General features: G+C 30.4%; 3 protein-coding genes across 13 annotated transcripts in view; 1 reads left to right on the forward strand and 2 right to left on the reverse strand.

Annotated features, from left to right (window-relative positions):
• LOC116846861 (four and a half LIM domains protein 2) overlaps positions 1-20270 on the forward strand; it is a 642247-nt gene that overhangs the window by 346656 nt on the left and 275321 nt on the right. The gene's annotated exons all lie outside the window — the stretch shown is intronic.
• Positions 952-5931, reverse strand: LOC116846881. Of its 2 annotated transcripts, XM_032821270.1 has the most exons (3): positions 4792-5931; positions 4349-4700; positions 952-4053 (listed from the first exon to the last, which is right to left on the reverse strand). In XM_032821270.1, the coding sequence occupies exons 1-2, from the start codon at positions 5689-5691 to the stop codon at positions 4671-4673; spliced, it is 930 nt and encodes a 309-aa protein (XP_032677161.1). In that variant the 5' UTR covers positions 5692-5931; the 3' UTR covers positions 952-4053; positions 4349-4670. The 2 variants fall into 2 exon arrangements, with proteins under 2 accessions (XP_032677161.1, XP_032677160.1); XM_032821269.1 differs by having other exon boundaries at positions 4349-5920.
• LOC116846876 lies at positions 8140-16389 on the reverse strand. 6 transcript variants are annotated; one of them, XR_004378607.1, is made up of 6 exons: positions 16250-16389; positions 13370-14629; positions 13128-13293; positions 11005-13057; positions 8579-9835; positions 8140-8266 (listed from the first exon to the last, which is right to left on the reverse strand). XR_004378607.1 is itself a non-coding variant. In XM_032821262.1 (5 exons), exons 3-4 carry the CDS (start codon positions 11009-11011, stop codon positions 8619-8621), a joined length of 1224 nt encoding a protein of 407 aa, XP_032677153.1. In that variant the 5' UTR covers positions 11012-13057; positions 13128-13293; positions 13370-14981; the 3' UTR covers positions 8140-8266; positions 8579-8618. The 6 variants fall into 6 exon arrangements, 3 of the variants coding, with proteins under 3 accessions (XP_032677153.1, XP_032677151.1, XP_032677152.1); XM_032821262.1 differs by lacking the exon at positions 16250-16389 and having other exon boundaries at positions 13370-14981; XR_004378606.1 differs by lacking the exons at positions 8140-8266; positions 8579-9835; positions 16250-16389 and having other exon boundaries at positions 12400-13057; positions 13128-13206; positions 13370-14972.

The raw sequence follows: 20270 nt of genomic DNA on the forward strand, positions 1-20270 counted from the left end.
ACAAATATTTAGATTATAATTATGTCGTAATAAATGAGTATTCCTTAAAACTACATGATTTCAAAACTATGCAATTTTAAGAAATATCGATTTCTTACGCTATAATTAATATATTTACTACAGTAATTCCAAATTAATTATGTTTGCTTCTGGGCAAAAGAAGCAATTAAAATACTTATAACAATAATTCCGCATTAATCGCATTCACTTTCTTGCAAAGTAAATAGCTTTTTTCACGATATCCAAAATGTTACTACAATATTGTAATGTTTTGACCTCAGATGACTACTTTTATGCGCCAATAAAATTCTTATTGTATGAGGACATATCTTTAAGTATTTGTGCTACCATTTTTAATTTGTCCCAGACAGAGACATTGCCCACATAGAAATGCGATAATAATTCGCAAAAAGCATGAAAGAATCTTTCAATCGTTACACGTGTGATAAAGATAATTGTTTTTCAAAGGAAAGTGATATAACTAAACTTAAACTTTTTTAATATGTTTTAATAAAAATATATGGAAGACACATGAAAAAAATCTATTTTGCACATTATTGAAGGTAAAATTTTTGAAATGATGATATAATTATATACGAGAAATAGCACTAGCTTGAATTTAATTACTTGAAAAAACTTATATTATCGCAGTTCATTAAGTGTTTTTCATGAGGAAAGATATAGAACATTGTTCATTGCATGTATATATATTACTATACTCAGACATTACATATTACAGATATCTTAAAGATGTCTAAAAAGTATCTAAAAGAAACAGAACGTCTGTTAGACGCATAATGTTCATAATCTGCGACTTGTAGACGTGATAAAGATTAGGGTGGAAAAGATAGTTATAGAGTGTAAAGCTGGATGTTGTAAGTTAGGCGTTTCATTCTGTTTTCATAATGTAAAATCTGCGCAAATAGGGATATAAATGATAGATTTATATCATTGATATTTAGAATTGTTTTATTTATAACGGAGGGTTTTAGAGATACAGAGCGCGAAACTCGTAGTCTGATATGCGCAAAAAAATTTTATATTCGTTATAGACATTGATTTGACGACTATTTGAAAGATACTAATGAAATGCTTACTAATGCACCTGTGTTTTATTCTAATAATATTGGTGCAATACAATTTGTATTGAAAAAGATAACAAATTATGAATATTCGTTATCGAGCAGTATTTCCGTACTAAAATTCTCGATAACGGAAAGGCGGTATAACAATATGTTTTAATTATTATTTATGCTACGTATAATATATATGACGTATACATTATGAGAACAGTTAAGTTAAGACGTAATTGTTGATATATCATATGTATATATATATACAATTACATATATAATGGGAAACAATTATATAGTTATATATACATATATAATGCGAAACAATTAATCAACTATCTGTACGTTATCGATAATAATCTTTTCAGATACGAACAATATAATTATTATCACATACATATTTTTTTTAAATACATATATTGATAACACATTTAAATACAAAAATTACATATCTGATATATGAAAACTATGTCCTTTACAAACTTGAGTTTACCATAATACCACTGAGACACAGTGATACATAAATTTTGTATATAAATTTTCATATAATTCTAGTTGACATTATACACATTAAGATTCTAGCACGAATCACTCAGAAGATTTACGTTTTGATAGATAATTAAATCTTGATTATAAAAAAGTACACAAACCTCCTCATGGTCTTTACGTAGTTTAAAAGATGGGAATTTATTGCTTTTATTAACAAAGAGTGATATTTGTGAGCATAGTACTTTTCATATCGTTATTATAACTCGCTTGACTTAACGATGTAGACGTCATAATTAACAGATAATCTTGGCTCTGCATTGCTGTTAAGTTTAATATTATATTATTAATATTATATTAAACTTAAAATATTATATTATTTAATTAATATTGTATTATTCCTAAATTTTGCGTTAAATACAGTAATCACATTATTTGCATATGCAATGAAGTTGCAAAGTTATGATACAACATCCGACGATACACTGAAGTTCTTTTTTACCGTGAATGCACCTCTCACAAATTTGAATAACATACTATTTTTCCAATAACTCTGGCACTATTATTACAATTAGTAGCTTTGTATTTGGATGAAGTTCATAAAAAAATGATTTTCCAAACTACTAAAATGTGTACATGTATAAAACTTCTGGACATTATAAGATGAAGTATAAAAAGATCGTGTGAAGGCGGCAGAACATGTAATAAATTGGTTTATAAAATCCCATTAAACATTGTCAACGGTATAGAAAAGTATTCAGTATATTCATAATTATCATATAGCCAAGAAAATATGTTTCAATCACGTTGCAAACTTCTGGTTGCAAAACATTGCATATTATATACATCTCTTGCACTTGCATCCAGAAGATTATCGGGAATGTTTCGATTGTTTTTACATGTGAAAGCATTGAGGATGTTCAGGTCCAAGCAAAGCCGAAGAGGGAAGGAACAATGTTCGTCATCAGTTAAAAGGTGAACGGAATACATATTAAAAGACATGCAATATTCACAAATTATTCTGCTGATGGTAAATATGGCACAATTTTGAAAATAAAGACATTTGCTCTTCGTACGACTGCAGATCATATTGAAGTTCCTTTTATATATATGATACAAGTACATCTTTTTGGATATAGTCAATTTCTTCAACGTCATATTACGCGAGTTGTATACGTTCCACTATGTACTTAACATTATTATAACCATATTATGCAAACTTCGATATGTCTCGCTCGATGCGTTAAATCTGTGCTTCTTTCTGTAATACAAAATCATACCACACCGAAAATATATCATGAAAGCTTGTTTAGATTTGCATACGTTGAAATAGCAAAATTAATTATATTGTACAGACAAAAATTGCTCCGTAGATAGTCTAAATGTCAACATAATATCTAAAATATGTCCGAGTAATTAACGCTTGGAAACGAGAGATATTTTATAATATTAACCTAGAACAGCGCGCGCGAAAGAGTGAAACGCTCGAAGCATTTATATTTATATTCACATGTATGACAATTTGTACTCAGTGAACTGGCATTCAGTACAGATGTCGACTTTGCGATGGTCGAGAGGCAACAAAATTCAATAAAATACAAATGTAGTATGTATCGGGAAGTTTTACAACTATATATGATATAACTATTTATGACGAAAAATATACATATATATACATATACATATATACATATACATATATATATATATATATATATATATATATATATATATATATATATATATATACACATACATATATATAACAAATGCACATATAACATTGTAACTCTACGTCTATTTAATCTATTATATAACTAAATTATCCTTATTGAATTAGTAATAATAAAGAGATTTCCGATGTCGGAATCATGCAGCCAGATGACCCTGTCAACGACAAATAATACATAATTTGACAAAAGAGGACATTTGATTTCGTACACTTTCAGTTCGTGAAACAAATGTTGTAACATGCATCGGGAAGTTTTACAACTATTTATGACGAAAAATATTCATATATATACATATACATATATACATATACATATATATATATATATATATATATTATATATATATATATATATATATATATATATATATATATATATATATATATACACATACATATATATAACAAATGCACATATAACATTGTAACTCTACGTCTATTTAATCTATTATATAACTAAATCATCCTTATTGTATTAGTAGCAATAAAGAGATTTCCGATGTCGGAATCATGCTGCCAGATGATCCTGTCAACGACAAATAATACATGATTTCACAAATGAGAACATTTGATTTCGTACACTTTCAGGTCGTGAAACATATAGCTCGTAAATAACTTGTATAACTTTCTCTCGTTTAAAGTTAGTCCATTTCGTATTATATCACGAGAACCTTACATATTCAGTATTCACTCAGCTGCATTATATATTAACAGATTTGTTCGTGCGTTTCTTTCAATGCAGCATATTCGATGTGGAGCTCCCTAGAATGAAAAACAATTATGTAACTCAATGAATATTCTATTCTATATATGTGTATATGTATATGTGCGTGTTAGTTTGTATTATTAAATACTTCGAAAATATATTCACTATCTTCAATATAATACATAACAGACTTTAAAGACACGCCCAGCATTTTTTAAGGAAACCATTAAAAGGAATACAATATAATTATGATTTTTAGGTGTGTAAATATTATACAAACAGCATGTTATGCTTAGAAAATAAAATATACAAAAATTAAGAACAAAATATAAATTTATAAAAGGCTTCTACCTTGTATATTCTTTATAATGATACGATCAGTGTGACGATTATTCTTGAGATAAACCGCGGCTGGTGCTGGGTTGGTTGTAATTATAAGAAATATTTAAGTTACTCTTTTGACAAGCTGTTTCATAATAGATAATTAAATACTGATGAAGAAAGATTATAGAATCACTTTCAACATCTCTATATGGTCTACAAGATGCAAATTTATTCTTCTTATTAAAGGCAGGCTTTATGCACAATGTTTTCTCTATTTCCGTAACGAATTGTTGCGTCTTATTTTTCGATGTGCAGGTCAAAAATAACGGTTTATTCTCACACAATGCTTCTAGAATAGCCGTACTATCATCCTCAAAATCTATATTAAATCCCATAATTATATGTGGTGCTAGATATATACGAGAGCGTTTATAATGTCTATATGTCATAGGATAATAAATAAAACGAACTTCCTTATTTTGACGGTGGCAAGTTTGACAAAGGTGTATTTTATAAACACTTTTTTCTAATTTTGGCCCTATCATTATAATCATTAATGACGTATCAGGAAGCAATTGATGTAAAAAGGCTTCCCAAGCCGATTGACTATTTCGATCCGTGAAGCTTCCAGCTATAACGTGAATTATGAAGATTGTAGAAAACATCAGTTCTATATTTGCACTTGGTAAGTAATAGATCAACGTCAATGGTCTTGACAAATAATTAGTATGTAAAAAATTAACATAGCTCCAAGTATCGAAATCACAACTACGTCCTAAATGTGTAAAATATGTTGACATGTCCGTCAAATAAGTAAAATTTAGAACCTCTAACGGGATTTGTGTATTCCGTTCACTTCTTACGGCACTGAGAATATCCAATGTTATACAAAGCTTTAGGTAGTAGCAGGTATGCACATAAGGAGTCGATATGTGCCTATAACACATGCTGACTGATGTGCATGACTTGCAAACGACACTCAGGTTATTCTGGCGGCGGCATATAAGACACGATTTTGCAAATAGCAATATTTGCTCTTCATATGGTTCTAGATTGCGACCCAATTTATGCTTAACTCTTTTCACATTAGCCTTCTTTAATGCAGTCCATTCCTTAAGCGTCATATTATGGGAGTAGTATATTTCGTTACTCAGGCTTAATACAGCCAGACAAAACTCTTTGTGTTGCTCTCGATGCAACTGCAAGTGCTCCTTGGAGCAGTAAGATATCAAACGGCACGAATGACATATTTGCAGGTTCGTTGAAGTTTTGCAAACATGACAGAGATACGGATTGAAAAAATTATTATAATTTACAAGTGCTTTGTTTGTACGAGTGTTTCGTATTCTGGATGGTCCAGGATTCGACATCACGCTTAGAACGGTATAACTGACGTACAGAAAATGATATTTTGTAATTTTAATTTATATAAATAAAACTTGTAATATTCTTGCTTCACACTGTATGTATCTTAGTGAAATGTGGCTTGTGTATATATGTTGATCCTGCCAGTGTTTGAAAAACACTAATAATATGTTTACAAGCGTTTCTGCGTATCATGAGGTCAATCGTATTTGTATTTAGAAATATAAAGAACTGCGGGAATTCGTTGGCAGAAAAAGAATATTTTGAATAAGTATAATTGCAATAAACACACACACACACACACACATATATATATATGTATATAGACATACACAGAGTCTGGCCGAATAACGTATAAAAATCGGCACGACGTGATTCCTTATGAAAAAATGAGAAAACAGCATAGGATAAAATTTTTTTTATTTTCGACTTAGTTTTGGAGAAAATCGAATTTGAAAATGCGCTGCGTATGCTGTTCCGGCTAAGCTACGGTTCGTAAGGTGACATTTAACACTTATAAAGTGTTTATAAACAATGTTTACACGATATCTAAAAGCTATTAAGGAAAAACAAAGAAAACTTTTAATGAACAGAATTTTATTTTATCAGTTACAGTATTGATGGAACTCTCGTTGCCGGATACATAAACGCGTCCGTCTAATTATCGATGCCTGAACCCTCGCCAACGTATTTTGGTTTTCTAATTCTTCGAACGCGTAATTAATTGCTTGTACTAACTAACTAACTAACTAACGCACTTTTCGTATTGTTATTATATCTTTACTCGCTTGACTTAGCGTTGCAGACGTTATAAATAACGAATAACTTCCATTCTATATTGTTCCTAAAGTTTCTTTAATATTATATTATTCCTAAATTTTGCGTTAAATACAATAATCACATTCAGTTGCATATGCAGTGAAGTAGCAAAATTGTAATACAACATCCAATGAAACTGAAGCTCTTTTTTACCGTGAATGCATCTTTCACAAATCTGCATAACATATTTTCCCAATAATTCTGGCCCTATTATTACAATTAGCTGTTTTGTATTTGGATAAAGTTCATACAAAATGACTTCCGAAGCTACTAAACTGTGTACAAATATAAAACTTCCTGAAGATTTAAAAACGGTAAAAAAGTGGTATAGAGGCAGCAAAATATGTAATATATAAATTGATTTATAAAATCCCATTAAACAATGTCGAAAATATAGAAAAGTATTTAAAATATTCATAATAATCACATAATGAAAAAATAATCACTTAATAAAAATATGTTTCTATCACGTTGCAAATCTCTGCTTGTAAAATATTGCATATCATATATATCTCATGCACTTATACTCAGAAGATTTTCAGGAATGTTTCGATTGTATTCATATGCAAAAACATTGTGGATGTTCAGGTCCAAGCAAAACCGAAGAGGAAAGGAGCAATGTTCGTAATCAGTGAACTGAATACATGTTGATAGGCATGCAATATTCGCAAATTATTCAGCTGATGGCAGATATGGCACAATTTTGCAAATAAAAACATTTGCTCTTCGTACGATCACATACGATCACGTACCAGATCACGTCCAAAAGTTCCTTTTTTTATATGATAAAATTACATCTTTTTGGACATAGTTAATTTTTTCAACGTCAAATTACGCGAGTTGTACACGTTCCACAACATACTTAACATTATTATAAACTTGTTATACAAACTTCGATATGTCTCATTCGATATGTACATTAATCTGCGCTCGTTGCTGTAATACGAAAGCATACCACACAGAAAATACTTCATGAAAGCTTGTACAGACTTGCATACGTGGCAAACATTGAGATCGAAAAACTTATTATATTGTACAGACAAAAATTACACTGTAGACAATCCAAATGTCGACATAATATCTAAAATATGCCCGCATACTTAACATTTAGAAGCGGCAGGTATTTTGTAATATTCATATAGAATGGCGCGCAAAGGAGAAAAACACTCGAGACATCTGTGTTTCTATTTACATGTATCAAAATTTGTACTGAGTGAATAATTGCCATTCAGTACAGATGTCAACTCGGCGACTATCGATGGCACTAATAAAATATTCACAAATGTTCCAGCATATATCTGAAAGTTTTACAATTATGTATAATATAATATATAGTTTTAGAACTATATACGACAAAAATTATATATATACATATATATATGTATATAACATCTTATCTCTCTATCTATTTATAATCTGCTATATTACTAAATTATCCTTATTGAAATAATCGTAATAGAGCAATTTACGATGCCGGAGTCGTGCAGCCAGGTGATCCTATTAACGACAAACAATACGTAATACGACAAACAATACATTTTACAAATAAAGACACTTGATTTCGTACATTTCCGGGTCACGAAATATAGAGCTCATAATTAACTTGTGATGTATAACTTTGACTTCTTCTTGTTTACAGCTAGCCCATTTCGCATTATGTCATAAAAACATTACATGTTTCAATATTCATTCAGCTGCATTATATATTGACAGATTTATTCGTGCGTTTCGTTTGATACAGCATTCTCGATGTGGACTTCTCTACAATGAAAAACAATTATGTGGCACATTCCATCAGCTCTATTCTCTCGTAACATCTCGACACACGTATATGTATATGTGTGTGTATGTATATGAATATGTGGGTGTTAGTCTGTATTATTAAGTACTTTTGAAAATATATTCACTATCTTCAGTATGGTACATAATGGACATTAAAGACGCACCGAGCAGTTTTTAAGGAAATCATTAAAAGGAATGCAATGTTATTACGATCTCTATGTGTGCAAAATATGTTTAGAAAAGAAAATATAACAAAAACAAGAAAAAAATTAAATTTATAAAAACTTCTACCTTGTATATGTTTTATAATGATACGATCAGTGTGATACAATTATTCTTCCAAGAAGCAGCTGCTGGTGCTGGTGCTGGGTTGGTTGTGATTGTTAGAAGTACCTAACTGCTCCCTTTTGTAAGTCTTTTTAGCATAGACAATTATATACTGATGTTGAAAGAACACAGAATCGCTCTCATCATCTCTATATGGTCTACAAGATGCGAAGTTATTCTTCTTCTGAATGATAGGCTTTTTGTACCATGTTGTCCTTACTTCCGCAACGATTTGTTGTGCCCTACTTTCTGATTTGCAGGTCAAAACTAACGGTATGTTCTTACTAGTATACGTTAATGCTTTTTGGATAGCCATTTTATCCTTCTCAAAATCTATATCAAATCCCATAATTATATCTGGATCTTCAGTTTCCACTAATTTCATATAATCACTGTATGTCTTAGAATAATAATCAAAACTAAGTGCATTACGTTGAATCTGGCAAGTTTCACAAAGACCTATAAAATCAGACTGTTTACCATCTTCTAATTTCGACTCTATCATTACAACAATTAGTGACGAGGGACGCTCCATTTGATGTAAAAAGACTTCCCAAGCCAATAGACTATTTTGGTCCGTGAAGGTTCCGGCTATAACGTGAATTGTAATTTCATTTATCAGTGGGTATATATTTATTTCTATTCCGTTATATAACAACGTCAATGGTCTTGACAAGTAATTTGTATATAAAAAATCAGCATAGCTCCAAGTATCAAAATCTCTACTATAACTTAAACGATGTTGAAGATATATTGTCATGTCGCATACAAATTCATATCTTAGAAGCTCTTCCGGTATTAGTATATCCTCTTCATTTGTTATGGCATAGTTGATATCCAGTCCTGTACAAAGCCGTAGGTACGCGCAGCTGTGCACATAAGAAGCCGATTTGTGCGTAGAACACATGGTGACCGACATGCATGTGTTGCAAACGATACTCAGGTCATTCTGGCGGCGGCATATGAGACACGATTTTGCAAATAGCAATATTTGCTGTTCATATGACTCTAGATCGCGACCAAGCTTATGCTTGACTCTTCTCACATTAGCTTTCTTGAATTCAGTCCATTCCTTAAGCGTCATATTATGGGAGTAGTATATTTCGTCACTCAAGCTTACTACAGCCAGACAAAACTCTTTGTGTTGCTCTCGATGCAACTGCAAGTGCTCTTTGCAGCAGTAAGAGATCAAACGGCACCACTGACATACTTGCAGATTCTCTGAAATTTTGCAAACATGACAGACGTACGGATTGAAAAAATTATTATAATTTACGATTGGGTCCCGTATTATGGGTGATCCAGGATTCAACATCATGCTTGGAACGGTATAACTTATGTCGTTTAATAGAGAATGATATTTTATAATGTTAATTATAAAATAATGTTATATAAATAAAACTTGTAATATTCTTGTTTGACACCGTACGAATGTTAGTGGATTGTAGCTTGAGTATATATGTTAATCCTGCGACTTTGAAAAACAATAATAATTTTACAAGCATTTCTGCGTAAGGTCAATTGTATTTGTAAACAGAAATATAACGTACCATGTCTATTTGTTGACCGAAATAGAATACTTTGAATGAGCATATTTGCAATAAACAAATAAATAAATATATATATATACTTATTTATTTATTTATTATAATATATTATATATTTAAATTTATTATATATATATATATATATATATATATATATATATATATATATATATATATATGTGTGTGTGTGTGTGTATAATCTACGCTATATCTTACAATAACACTTAGTCATATAAGCAGAAAATATTATATTAATATATTATAAGATAATTATAAGATAAGATTAATATTATTATAAGATAACAAATTGAAAATAAAATGGTAAAACAGCGAATTAAAGAAAAAATATTCTTCCTAAGGAAACTTATAATAGATCAATGAAAACGACTTGCTTTTTATAATATTGTCGATGTGATGAGGTAATTAATAATATTACAATATTGTTATATAATAGTTTAACAATCTCAGATTCAACAATTTTTTTTTAATGCGAATAATATAATAATTATTACATACATATTTTATTACGTATGTGATAATAAATATGAACCTGTAAATACATATCTGATATTTGAATATATAAACGTAACTTAAGGCTTAAGCTTTAAGCCTTAAACTGCGCGTGCGCGCGCGTTTGCGTAATAAGTTGCCTAATTACAGTCAATTATTTCTCTCACAATTAACTGTGATTGATAATTTTTTTTAAGTTTAAAGCTTACAGCTTAAGTTTTATGACTTATGTTTTTATTGTGATAATTTTTGGTATAAAAACTATGTCTTTCACTAACTTGAATTTACCATCATATCACTAAGCCATATACACACACACATGGTTAAACTTACTGTACATGAAGTTTTCTTATAATTATAGTTGAAATTACACACATTAAGATTGTTGCTGGCATGGGTTATTCGAAACTTTTACGTTCTGATAGATAATTAAATGTTTATCATAAAAAAGTACACAAACATCCTCATAGTCTCTGCATGGTTTAAAAGATGGGAATTGGTTTCATGAACAAAGAGTGATACTTGTGAGTACAGTATTTCTCGCATTGTTATTATATCTTCACTCACTTGACTTAGTGTTGCAGACGTTGTAAATAACGGATAACTTTCTGTATCGCTCCTAAAGTTTGCGTTAATGTTATATTATTCATAAATTTTGCGTTAAATACAATAATCACATTTAGTTGTATATGCAGTAAGGTTGCAAAATTCAAATACAACATCCGATGAAACACTGAAGTTCTTTTCTATGGTAAATGCACCTCTCACAAATCTGCATATCATTTTCCCGATAATTCTTGGCCTATTATTATAATTAGCTGCTTTGTATTTGGATAAAGTTCATACAAAATGACTTCCGAAGCTACTAAACTGTGTACAAATATAAAACTTCCGAAAGATTTAAAAACGGTAAAAAAATAGTATAGAGGCAGCAAAATATGTAATATATAAATTGATTTATAAAATCCCATTAAACAATGTCGAAAATATAGAAAAGTATTTAAAATATTCATAATAATCACATAATGAAAAAATAATCACTTAATAAAAATATGTTTCTATCACGTTGCAAATCTCTGCTTGTAAAATATTGCATATCATATATATCTCATGCACTTATACTCAGAAGATTTTCAGGAATGTTTCGATTGTATTCAGATGCAAAAACATTGTGGATGTTCAGGTCCAAGCAAAACCGAAGAGGAAAGGAGCAATATTCGTAATCAGTTAAACAGTGAACTGAATACATGTTGATAGGCATGCAATATTCGCAAATTATTCAGCTGATGGCAGATATGGCACAATTTTGCAAATAAAAACATTTGCTCTTCGTACGATCACGTACGATCACGTACCAGATCACGTCCAAAAGTTCCTTTTTTTATATGATAAAATTACATCTTTTTGGACATAGTTAATGTTTTCAACGTCAAATTACGCGGGTTGTACTCGTTCCACAACATACTTAACATTATTATAAACTTGTTATACAAACTTCGATATATCTCATTCGATATGTACATTAATCTGCGCTCGTTGTTGTAATACGAAAGCATACCACACAGAAAATACTTCATGAAAGCTTATACAGACTTGCATACGTGGCAAACATTGAGATCGAAAAACTTATTATATTGTACAGACAAAAATTACACTGTAGACAATCCAAATGTCGACATAATATCTAAAATATGCCCGCATACTTAACATTTAGAAGCGGCAGGTATTTTGTAATATTCATATAGAATGGCGCGCAAAAGAGAAAAACACTCGAGACATCTGTGTTTCTATTTACATGCATCAAAATTTGTACTGAGTGAATAATTGCCATTCAGTACATATGTCAACTCGGCGACTATCGATGGCACTAATAAAATATTCACCAATGAAATATTCACAAATGTTCCAGCATGTATCTGAAAGTTTTAAAATTATGTATAATATAATATATAGTTTTAGAATATATATACGACAAAAATTATATATATACATATATATACGTATATAACATCTTATCTCTCTATCTATTTATAATCTACTATATTACTAAATTATCCTTATTGAAATAATCGTAATAGAGCAATTTACGATGCCGGGGTCGTGCAGTCAGGTGATCCTATTAACGACAAACAATACGTAATAACAATACGACAAACAATACATTTTACAAATAAAGACACTTGATTTCGTACATTTCTGGGTCACGAAATATAGAGCTCATAATTAACTTGTGATGTATAACTTTGACTTTCTCTTGTTTAAAGCTAGCCCATTTCGCATTATGTCATAAAAACATTACATGTTTCAATATTCATTCAGCTGCATTATATATTGACAGATTTATTCGTGCGTTTCGTTTGATACAGCATTCTCGATGTGGACTTCCCTACAATGAAAAACAATTATGTAGCACATTCCATCAGCTCTATTCTCTCGTAACATCTCGACACGCGTACCTGTATATGTGTGTGTATGTATATGTATATGTGGGTATTAGTCCGTATTATTAAGTACTTTTGAAAATATATTCACTATCTTCAGTATGATACATAATGGACATTAAAGACGCACCGAGCAGTTTTTAAGGAAATCATTAACAGGAATGCAATGTTATTACGATCTCTATGTGTGCAAAATATGTTTAGAAAAGAAAATATAACAAAAACAAGAAAAAAATTAAATTTATAAAAACTTTTACCTTGTATATATTTTATAATGTTACGATCAGTGTGATGATACAATTATTCTTCCAAGAAACAGCTGCTGGTGCTGGTGCTGGGTTGGTTGTGATTGTTAGAAGTACCTAACTGCTTCCTTTTGTAAGTTTTTTTAGCATAGACAATTATATACTGATGTTGAAAGAACACAGAATCGCTCTCATCATCTCTATATGGTCTACAAGATGCGAAATTATTCTTCTTCTGAATGATAGGCTTTTTGTACCATGTTGTCCTTATTTCCGCAACAATTTGTTGTGCCCTACTTTCTGATTTGCAGGTCAAAACTAACGGTATGTTCTTACTGGTATACGTCAATGCTTTTTGGATAGCCATTTTATCCTTCTCAAAATCTATATCAAATCCCATAATTATATTTGGATCTTCAGTTTCCACAGATTTCATATAATCACTGTATGTCTTAGAATGATAATCAAAACAAAGTGCATTACGTCGAATCTGGCAAGTTTCACAAAGATCTATAAACTCCATCTCTTTATCATCTTCTAATTTTGAGTCTATCATTACAACAATTAGTGACGAGGGACACTTCATTTGATGTAAAAAGACTTCCCAAGCCAATAGACTATTATGGTCCGTGAAGGTTCCGGCTATAACGTGAATTGTAATTTCACTTATCAGTGGGTATGTACTTGTTCCTATTACGTTATATAACAACGTCAATGGTCTTGACAAGTAATTTGTATATAAAAAATCAGTATAGTTCCAAGTATCAAAATCTCTACTATAACTTAAACGATGTTGAAGATATATTGTCATGTCGCTCAAAAATTCATATCTTAGAAGCTCTTTCGGTATTAGTATATCCTCTTCATTTGTTATGGCATGGTTGATATCCAGTCCTGTACAAAGCCGTAGGTACGCGCAGCTGTGCACATAAGAAACCGATTTGTGCGTAGAACACATGGTGACCGACATGCATGTGTTGCAAACGATACTCAGGTCATTCTGGCGGCGGCATATGAGACACGATTTTGCAAATAGCAATATTTGCTCTTCATATGATTCTAGATCGCGACCAAGCTTATGCTTGACTCTTCTCACATTAGCTTTCTTGTATTCAGTCCATTCCTTAAGCGTCAAATTATGGGAGTAGTATATTTCGTCACTCAAGCTTACTACAGCCAGACAAAACTCTTTGTGTTGCTCTCGATGCAACTGCAAGTGCTCTTTGCAGCAGTAAGAGATCAAACGGCACCACTGACATACTTGCAGATTCTCTGAAATTTTGCAAACATGACAGACGTACGGATTGAAAAAATTATTATAATTTACGATTGGGTCTCGTATTATGGGTGGTCCAGGATTCAACATCACGCTTAGGACGGTATAACTTGTGTCGTTTAACAGAGAATGATATTTTATAATGTTAATTATAAAATAATGTTATATAAATAAAACTTGTAATATTTTTGCTTGACACCGTACGAATGTTAGTGGATTGTAGCTTGAGTATATATGTTAATCCTGCGACTTTGAAAAATAATAATAATTTTACAAGCATTTCTGCGTAAGGTCAATTGTATTTGTAAACAGAAATATAACGTACCATGTCTATTTGTTGACCGAAATAGAATACTTTGAATAAGCATATTTGCAATAAATAAATAAATATATATATATATATATATATATATACTTATTTATTTATTTATTATAACATATTATAAATTTAAATTTATTATATATATATATATATATATATATATATATATATATATATATGTGTGTGTGTGTGTGTATAATCTACGCTATATCTTACAATAACACTTAGTCATATAAGTAGAAAATATTAACAATTTTACTTTGCAAATATAACGGATATTTCTGGTCGAGTAGAATTTCGTGAATTCGTTTAAAGCATATATCAAGAAGCATATAACAGTTTACACCTAGAAAATATTGCCAAGTTGTTACTTAGTGAAATACGTGTGATACACGGAATCAACACGTACTACAATAAAATCGCTTAAACGCATCTTGAATTTGTAAAATTATGGAAAAAAAATGTTTTCGTCAGAATTGTTTTTTCTGCAGATAGAAGAGATCTATGAAAAACATTTATCTCATACTTTATACAATAACTGGTTCACATTGTATATCATTTCGTACAACGAGAAATTATAAGAATATCGTATATTGTATTAAAGTTATGTAACTATTGCGCTATACGATATAGGTGCATTTCTATTGTACAGGAGAACTACACACATAATGTAATTACTTGTATATTAGAACATATTATGCTATATATCCTATAATACAATTGAACAGATGATAATACTAACCGAAGATAACAAATTGAAAATAAAATGGTAAAACAGCGAATTAAAGAAAAAATATTCTTCCTAAGGAAACTTATGATAGATCAATGAAAACGACTTGCTTTTTATAATATTGTCATCGATGTGATGAGGTAATTAATACTATTACAATATTGTTATATAATAGTTTAACAATCTCAGGTTCAACAATTTTTTTTTAATGCGAATAATATAATAATTATTACATATATATTTTATTACGTATGTGATAATAAATATGAACCTGTAAATACATATCTGATATTTGAATATAAAAACGTAACTTAAGGCTTAAGCTTTAAGCCTTAAACTGCGCGTGCGCGCACGTTTGCGTAACAAGTTGCCTAATTACAGTCAATTATTTCTCTCACATTTAACTGTGATTGATATTTTTTTTTAAGTTTAAAGCGTACAGCTTAAGTTTTATGAATTAAGTTTTTATTGTGATAATTTTTGGTATAAAAACTATGTCTTTCACTAACTTGAATTTACCATCATATCACTAAGAAATATACACACACACATGGTTAAACTTACTGTACATGAAGTTTTCTTATAATTATAGTTGAAATTACACACATTAAGATTGTTGCTGGCATGGGTTATTCGAAACTTTTACGTTCTGATAGATAATTAAATGCTTATCATAAAAAAGTACACAAACATCCTCTGCAAGGTTTAAAAGATGCGAATTGGTTTCATGAACAAAGAGTGATACTTGTGAGTACAGTATTTCTCGCATTGTTATTATATCTTCACTCACTTGACTTAGACGTTGTAAATAACGGATAACTTTCTGTATCGCTCCTGAAGTTTGCGTTAATATTATATTATTCATAAATTTTGCGTTAAATACAATAATCACATTTAGTTGTATATGCAGTAAGGTTGCAAAATTCAAATACAACATCCGATGATACACTGAAGTTCTTTTCTATAGTAAATGCACCTCTCACAAATCTGCATATCATTTTCCCAATAATTCTGGCCCTATTATTATAATTAGCTGCTTTGTATTTGGATAAATTCATACAAGATGATTTCCCAAGCTACTAAACTGTGTACAAGTATAAAATTTCCAGAAAACATTAAGACAAATGGTAAAAAGGTTGTATAGAGTCAGCAGAATATGAAATATATAAATTGATTTATGAAATCCCATTAAACAATGTCGACAATATAGAAAAGTATTTAAAATATTCATAATAATCACTTAACGAAAAAATATATTTCTATCATGTTGCAAATTCTGCTTGTAAAATATTGCATATCATACACGTTTCATGCACTTAAACTCATAAGATTTTCAGAAATATTCTGATTGTTTTCAGATGTGAAAACATTGTGGATGTTTAGGTACAAGCAAAATCGAAGAGGGAAAGAGCAATGTTCGTAATCAGTTAAACAGCGAACTGAATATATGTTGATAGACATGCAATATTCGCAAATTATTCTGTTGATGGCAAGTATGGCACAATTTTGCAAATAGAAACATTTGCTCTTCGTATGGCTCCAGATCACGACGAAATTCCATTTTTTATATGATAAAAGTACATTTTCCTGGATATTGTCAAATTTCTTAACGTCATATTACACGAGTTGTACACGTTCCACTACATACTTAACATTATTATAACCTTGTTATACAAACTTTGGTACATCTCAGTACATTAATCTGTGTTCCTTTCTGTAATACGAAATCATACCACACAGAAAATACTTCATGAAAGTTTGTATAGATTTTCATACGTGGCATACGTGGCAAACGTTAGAATAGAAAAATTTATTATATTGTACAGACAAAAATTGCACTGTAGACACTCTAAATGTCGACATAATATCTAAAATATGTCTGCATAATTTAATAAAACGTTTAGAAGCGGGAGATATTTTGTAATATTACTCTAGGACGGAGCGCAAAAGAGACAAACGCTCGAAACATCTGTGTTTATATTTATAAGTATGACAATTTGTACTCAGTGGACAATTAGCATTCAATACAGATGATTTGGTGACTGTCGATGGCACTATTAAAATATTTACAAATGTTCCAGCATGTATCTGGAAGTTTTACAATTTTGCATGATATAGTATGTAGTTTTACAACTATATGTACGACAAAAATTATATATATACATATATAAATATACATAACATATTATCTCTATATCTATTTATAATCTGTTATATTATTAAATTATGCTTATTGGAATAGTCGTAATAGATAGGTTTTTGATGCTAGTATCGTGCAGTCAGGTGATCTTGTTAACGACAAATAATACACGATTTTGCAAATAAAGACACTTGATTTCGTATACTTCCGTGTTATGAAACATAGAGTTTATAATTAACTTGTAATGTATAACTTTGACCTCCTCTTGTTTGAAGTCAGTTCGCATTATATCACAAAAACGTTACGTGTTCCAGTATTTACTCAGCTGCATTATATATTGACAGATTCATTTGTGCGTTTCGTTTGATACAACATTCTCGATGTGGACTTCCCTACTAATGAAAAACAATTAAGTAACACAATGACCAATCCATCAGCTCTTTATTCTCTCGCAACATCTCGACACGCGTATATATGTATATGTGTGTTTATGTATATATGGATGTTAATCCGTATTATTAAGTACTTTTGAAAATATATTCACTATCTTCAGTATGATACATAATGGACATTAAAGACGCATCGAGCAGTTTTTAAAGAAATCATTAACAGGAATGCAATGTTATTACGATCTCTATGTGTGCAAAATATGTTTAGAAAAGAAAATATAACAAAAACAAGAAAAAAATTAAATTTATAAAAACTTTTACGTTGTATATATTTTATAATGATACGATCAGTGTGATGATACAATTATTCTTCCAAGAAACAGCTGCTGGTGCTGGTGCTGGGTTGGTTGTGATTGTTAGAAGTACCTAACTGCTTCCTTTTGTAAGTTTTTTTAGCATAGACAATTATATACTGATGTTGAAAGAACAAAGAATCGCTCTCATCATCTCTATATGGTCTACAAGATGCGAAATTATTCTTCTTCTGAATGATAGGCGTTCTATTCAATATTGTCCTTACTTCCGTAACGATTTGTTGTACCCTCACTTCCGATTTGCAGGTCAAAACTAACGGTATGTTTTGATACATTGCTAGTAGGATAGCCGTTATATCATCCTCCAAATCTATATCAAATCCCATAATTATATCTGGTTCCATATATTTCTCAGAGCTTATATAATGACTGTATGTTGAAGGAAAAAAATAAAAATGAAGTTCTTTATTTAGGGCGTAGCAAGTTTGACAAAGCGGTGTATTATAAGTATCATATTCTAATTTTGACTCTATCATTACAATAGTTAATGATGCAACAGGTAGCATTTGGTGTAAAAAGATTTCCCATGCCATTAAACTATTTCTGTCCGTGAAGGTTCCGGCTATAACGTGAATTGTAATGGTTGTAGATGTCAGTTGGTATACAGCTGTTTCCGTTACGTTAAATAACAACGTCAATGGTCTTGACAAGTAATTAGTATATAAAAAATCATTATAGCTCCAAGTATCAAAATCATCACAGTTCCAAGTATCAAAATCATCACAGTTCCAAGTATCAAAATCACTATTATGTTTTAAACGATATTCAAGATGTGTTTTCATATCGCTCAAAAATTCATAACTTAGAAGCTCTGTCGGCATTGATACATTCTGTTCATTTGTTACGGCATCGTTGATATCCAGTCTTGTACAAAGCCGTAGATCTTTGCAGCTGTGCACATAAGCAGTCGATTTGTGCGTAGAACACATGCTAACCGACATGCATGACTTGCAAACGACACTCAGGTCATTCTGGCGACGGCATATGAGACACGATTTTGCAAATAGCAATATTTGCTCTTCATATGGCTCTAAATCGCGACCAAGATAATGCTTAACTCTTCTCACATTAGCCTTCTTTATTTCAGTCCATTCCTTAAGCGTTATATCATGGAAGTAATATATTTTGTCACTCAAGCTTAATACAGCCAGACAAAACTCTTTATGTTCCTTTTGATGCAATTGCAAGTGCTCATTACAGCAGTAAGAGATCAAACGGCACGAATGACATACTTGTAAGTTCTCTGAAATTTTGCAAACATGACAGACGTACGGGTTGAAAAAATTATTATAATTTACGAGTGCGCCTCGTATTGTGAATGGTCCAGGATTCGACATCACACTTAGAGTGGTATAACTGACATACAGAGAATATTTTATAATGTTAATTATAAAATAATATTATATAAATAAAACTTGTAATATTCTTCCTTGACACTGTACGAATGTAAGTGGATTGTGGCTTGAGTATATATATTAATCCTGCGACTGTTTGGAAAACACTAATAATATTTTTACAAGCGTTTCTGCGTATCGTAAGGTCAATCGCATTTGTAATCAGAAATATAACGTACCATATGTATTTGTTGACCAAAATAGAATACTTTGAATAAACGTATTTGCATAAATATATATATATATATATATATATATATATATATATATATATATATATATATATAT

The sequence above is a fragment of the Odontomachus brunneus genome, unplaced genomic scaffold (genome assembly GCF_010583005.1).
Source record: "Odontomachus brunneus isolate Ranch 3 - 2012 unplaced genomic scaffold, Obru_v1 Obru_scaffold_071, whole genome shotgun sequence".
NCBI lineage: Eukaryota > Metazoa > Arthropoda > Insecta > Hymenoptera > Formicidae > Odontomachus > Odontomachus brunneus.

What these genes read in the sequence shown, in the direction of transcription:
- LOC116846881 (XM_032821269.1), bottom strand. Translation starts at nt 5,691, where the DNA reads ATGTCGAATCCTGGACCATCCAGAATACGAAACACTCGTACAAACAAA.
- LOC116846876 (XM_032821260.1), bottom strand. Translation starts at nt 9,932, where the DNA reads ATGATGTTGAATCCTGGATCACCCATAATACGGGACCCAATCGTAAAT.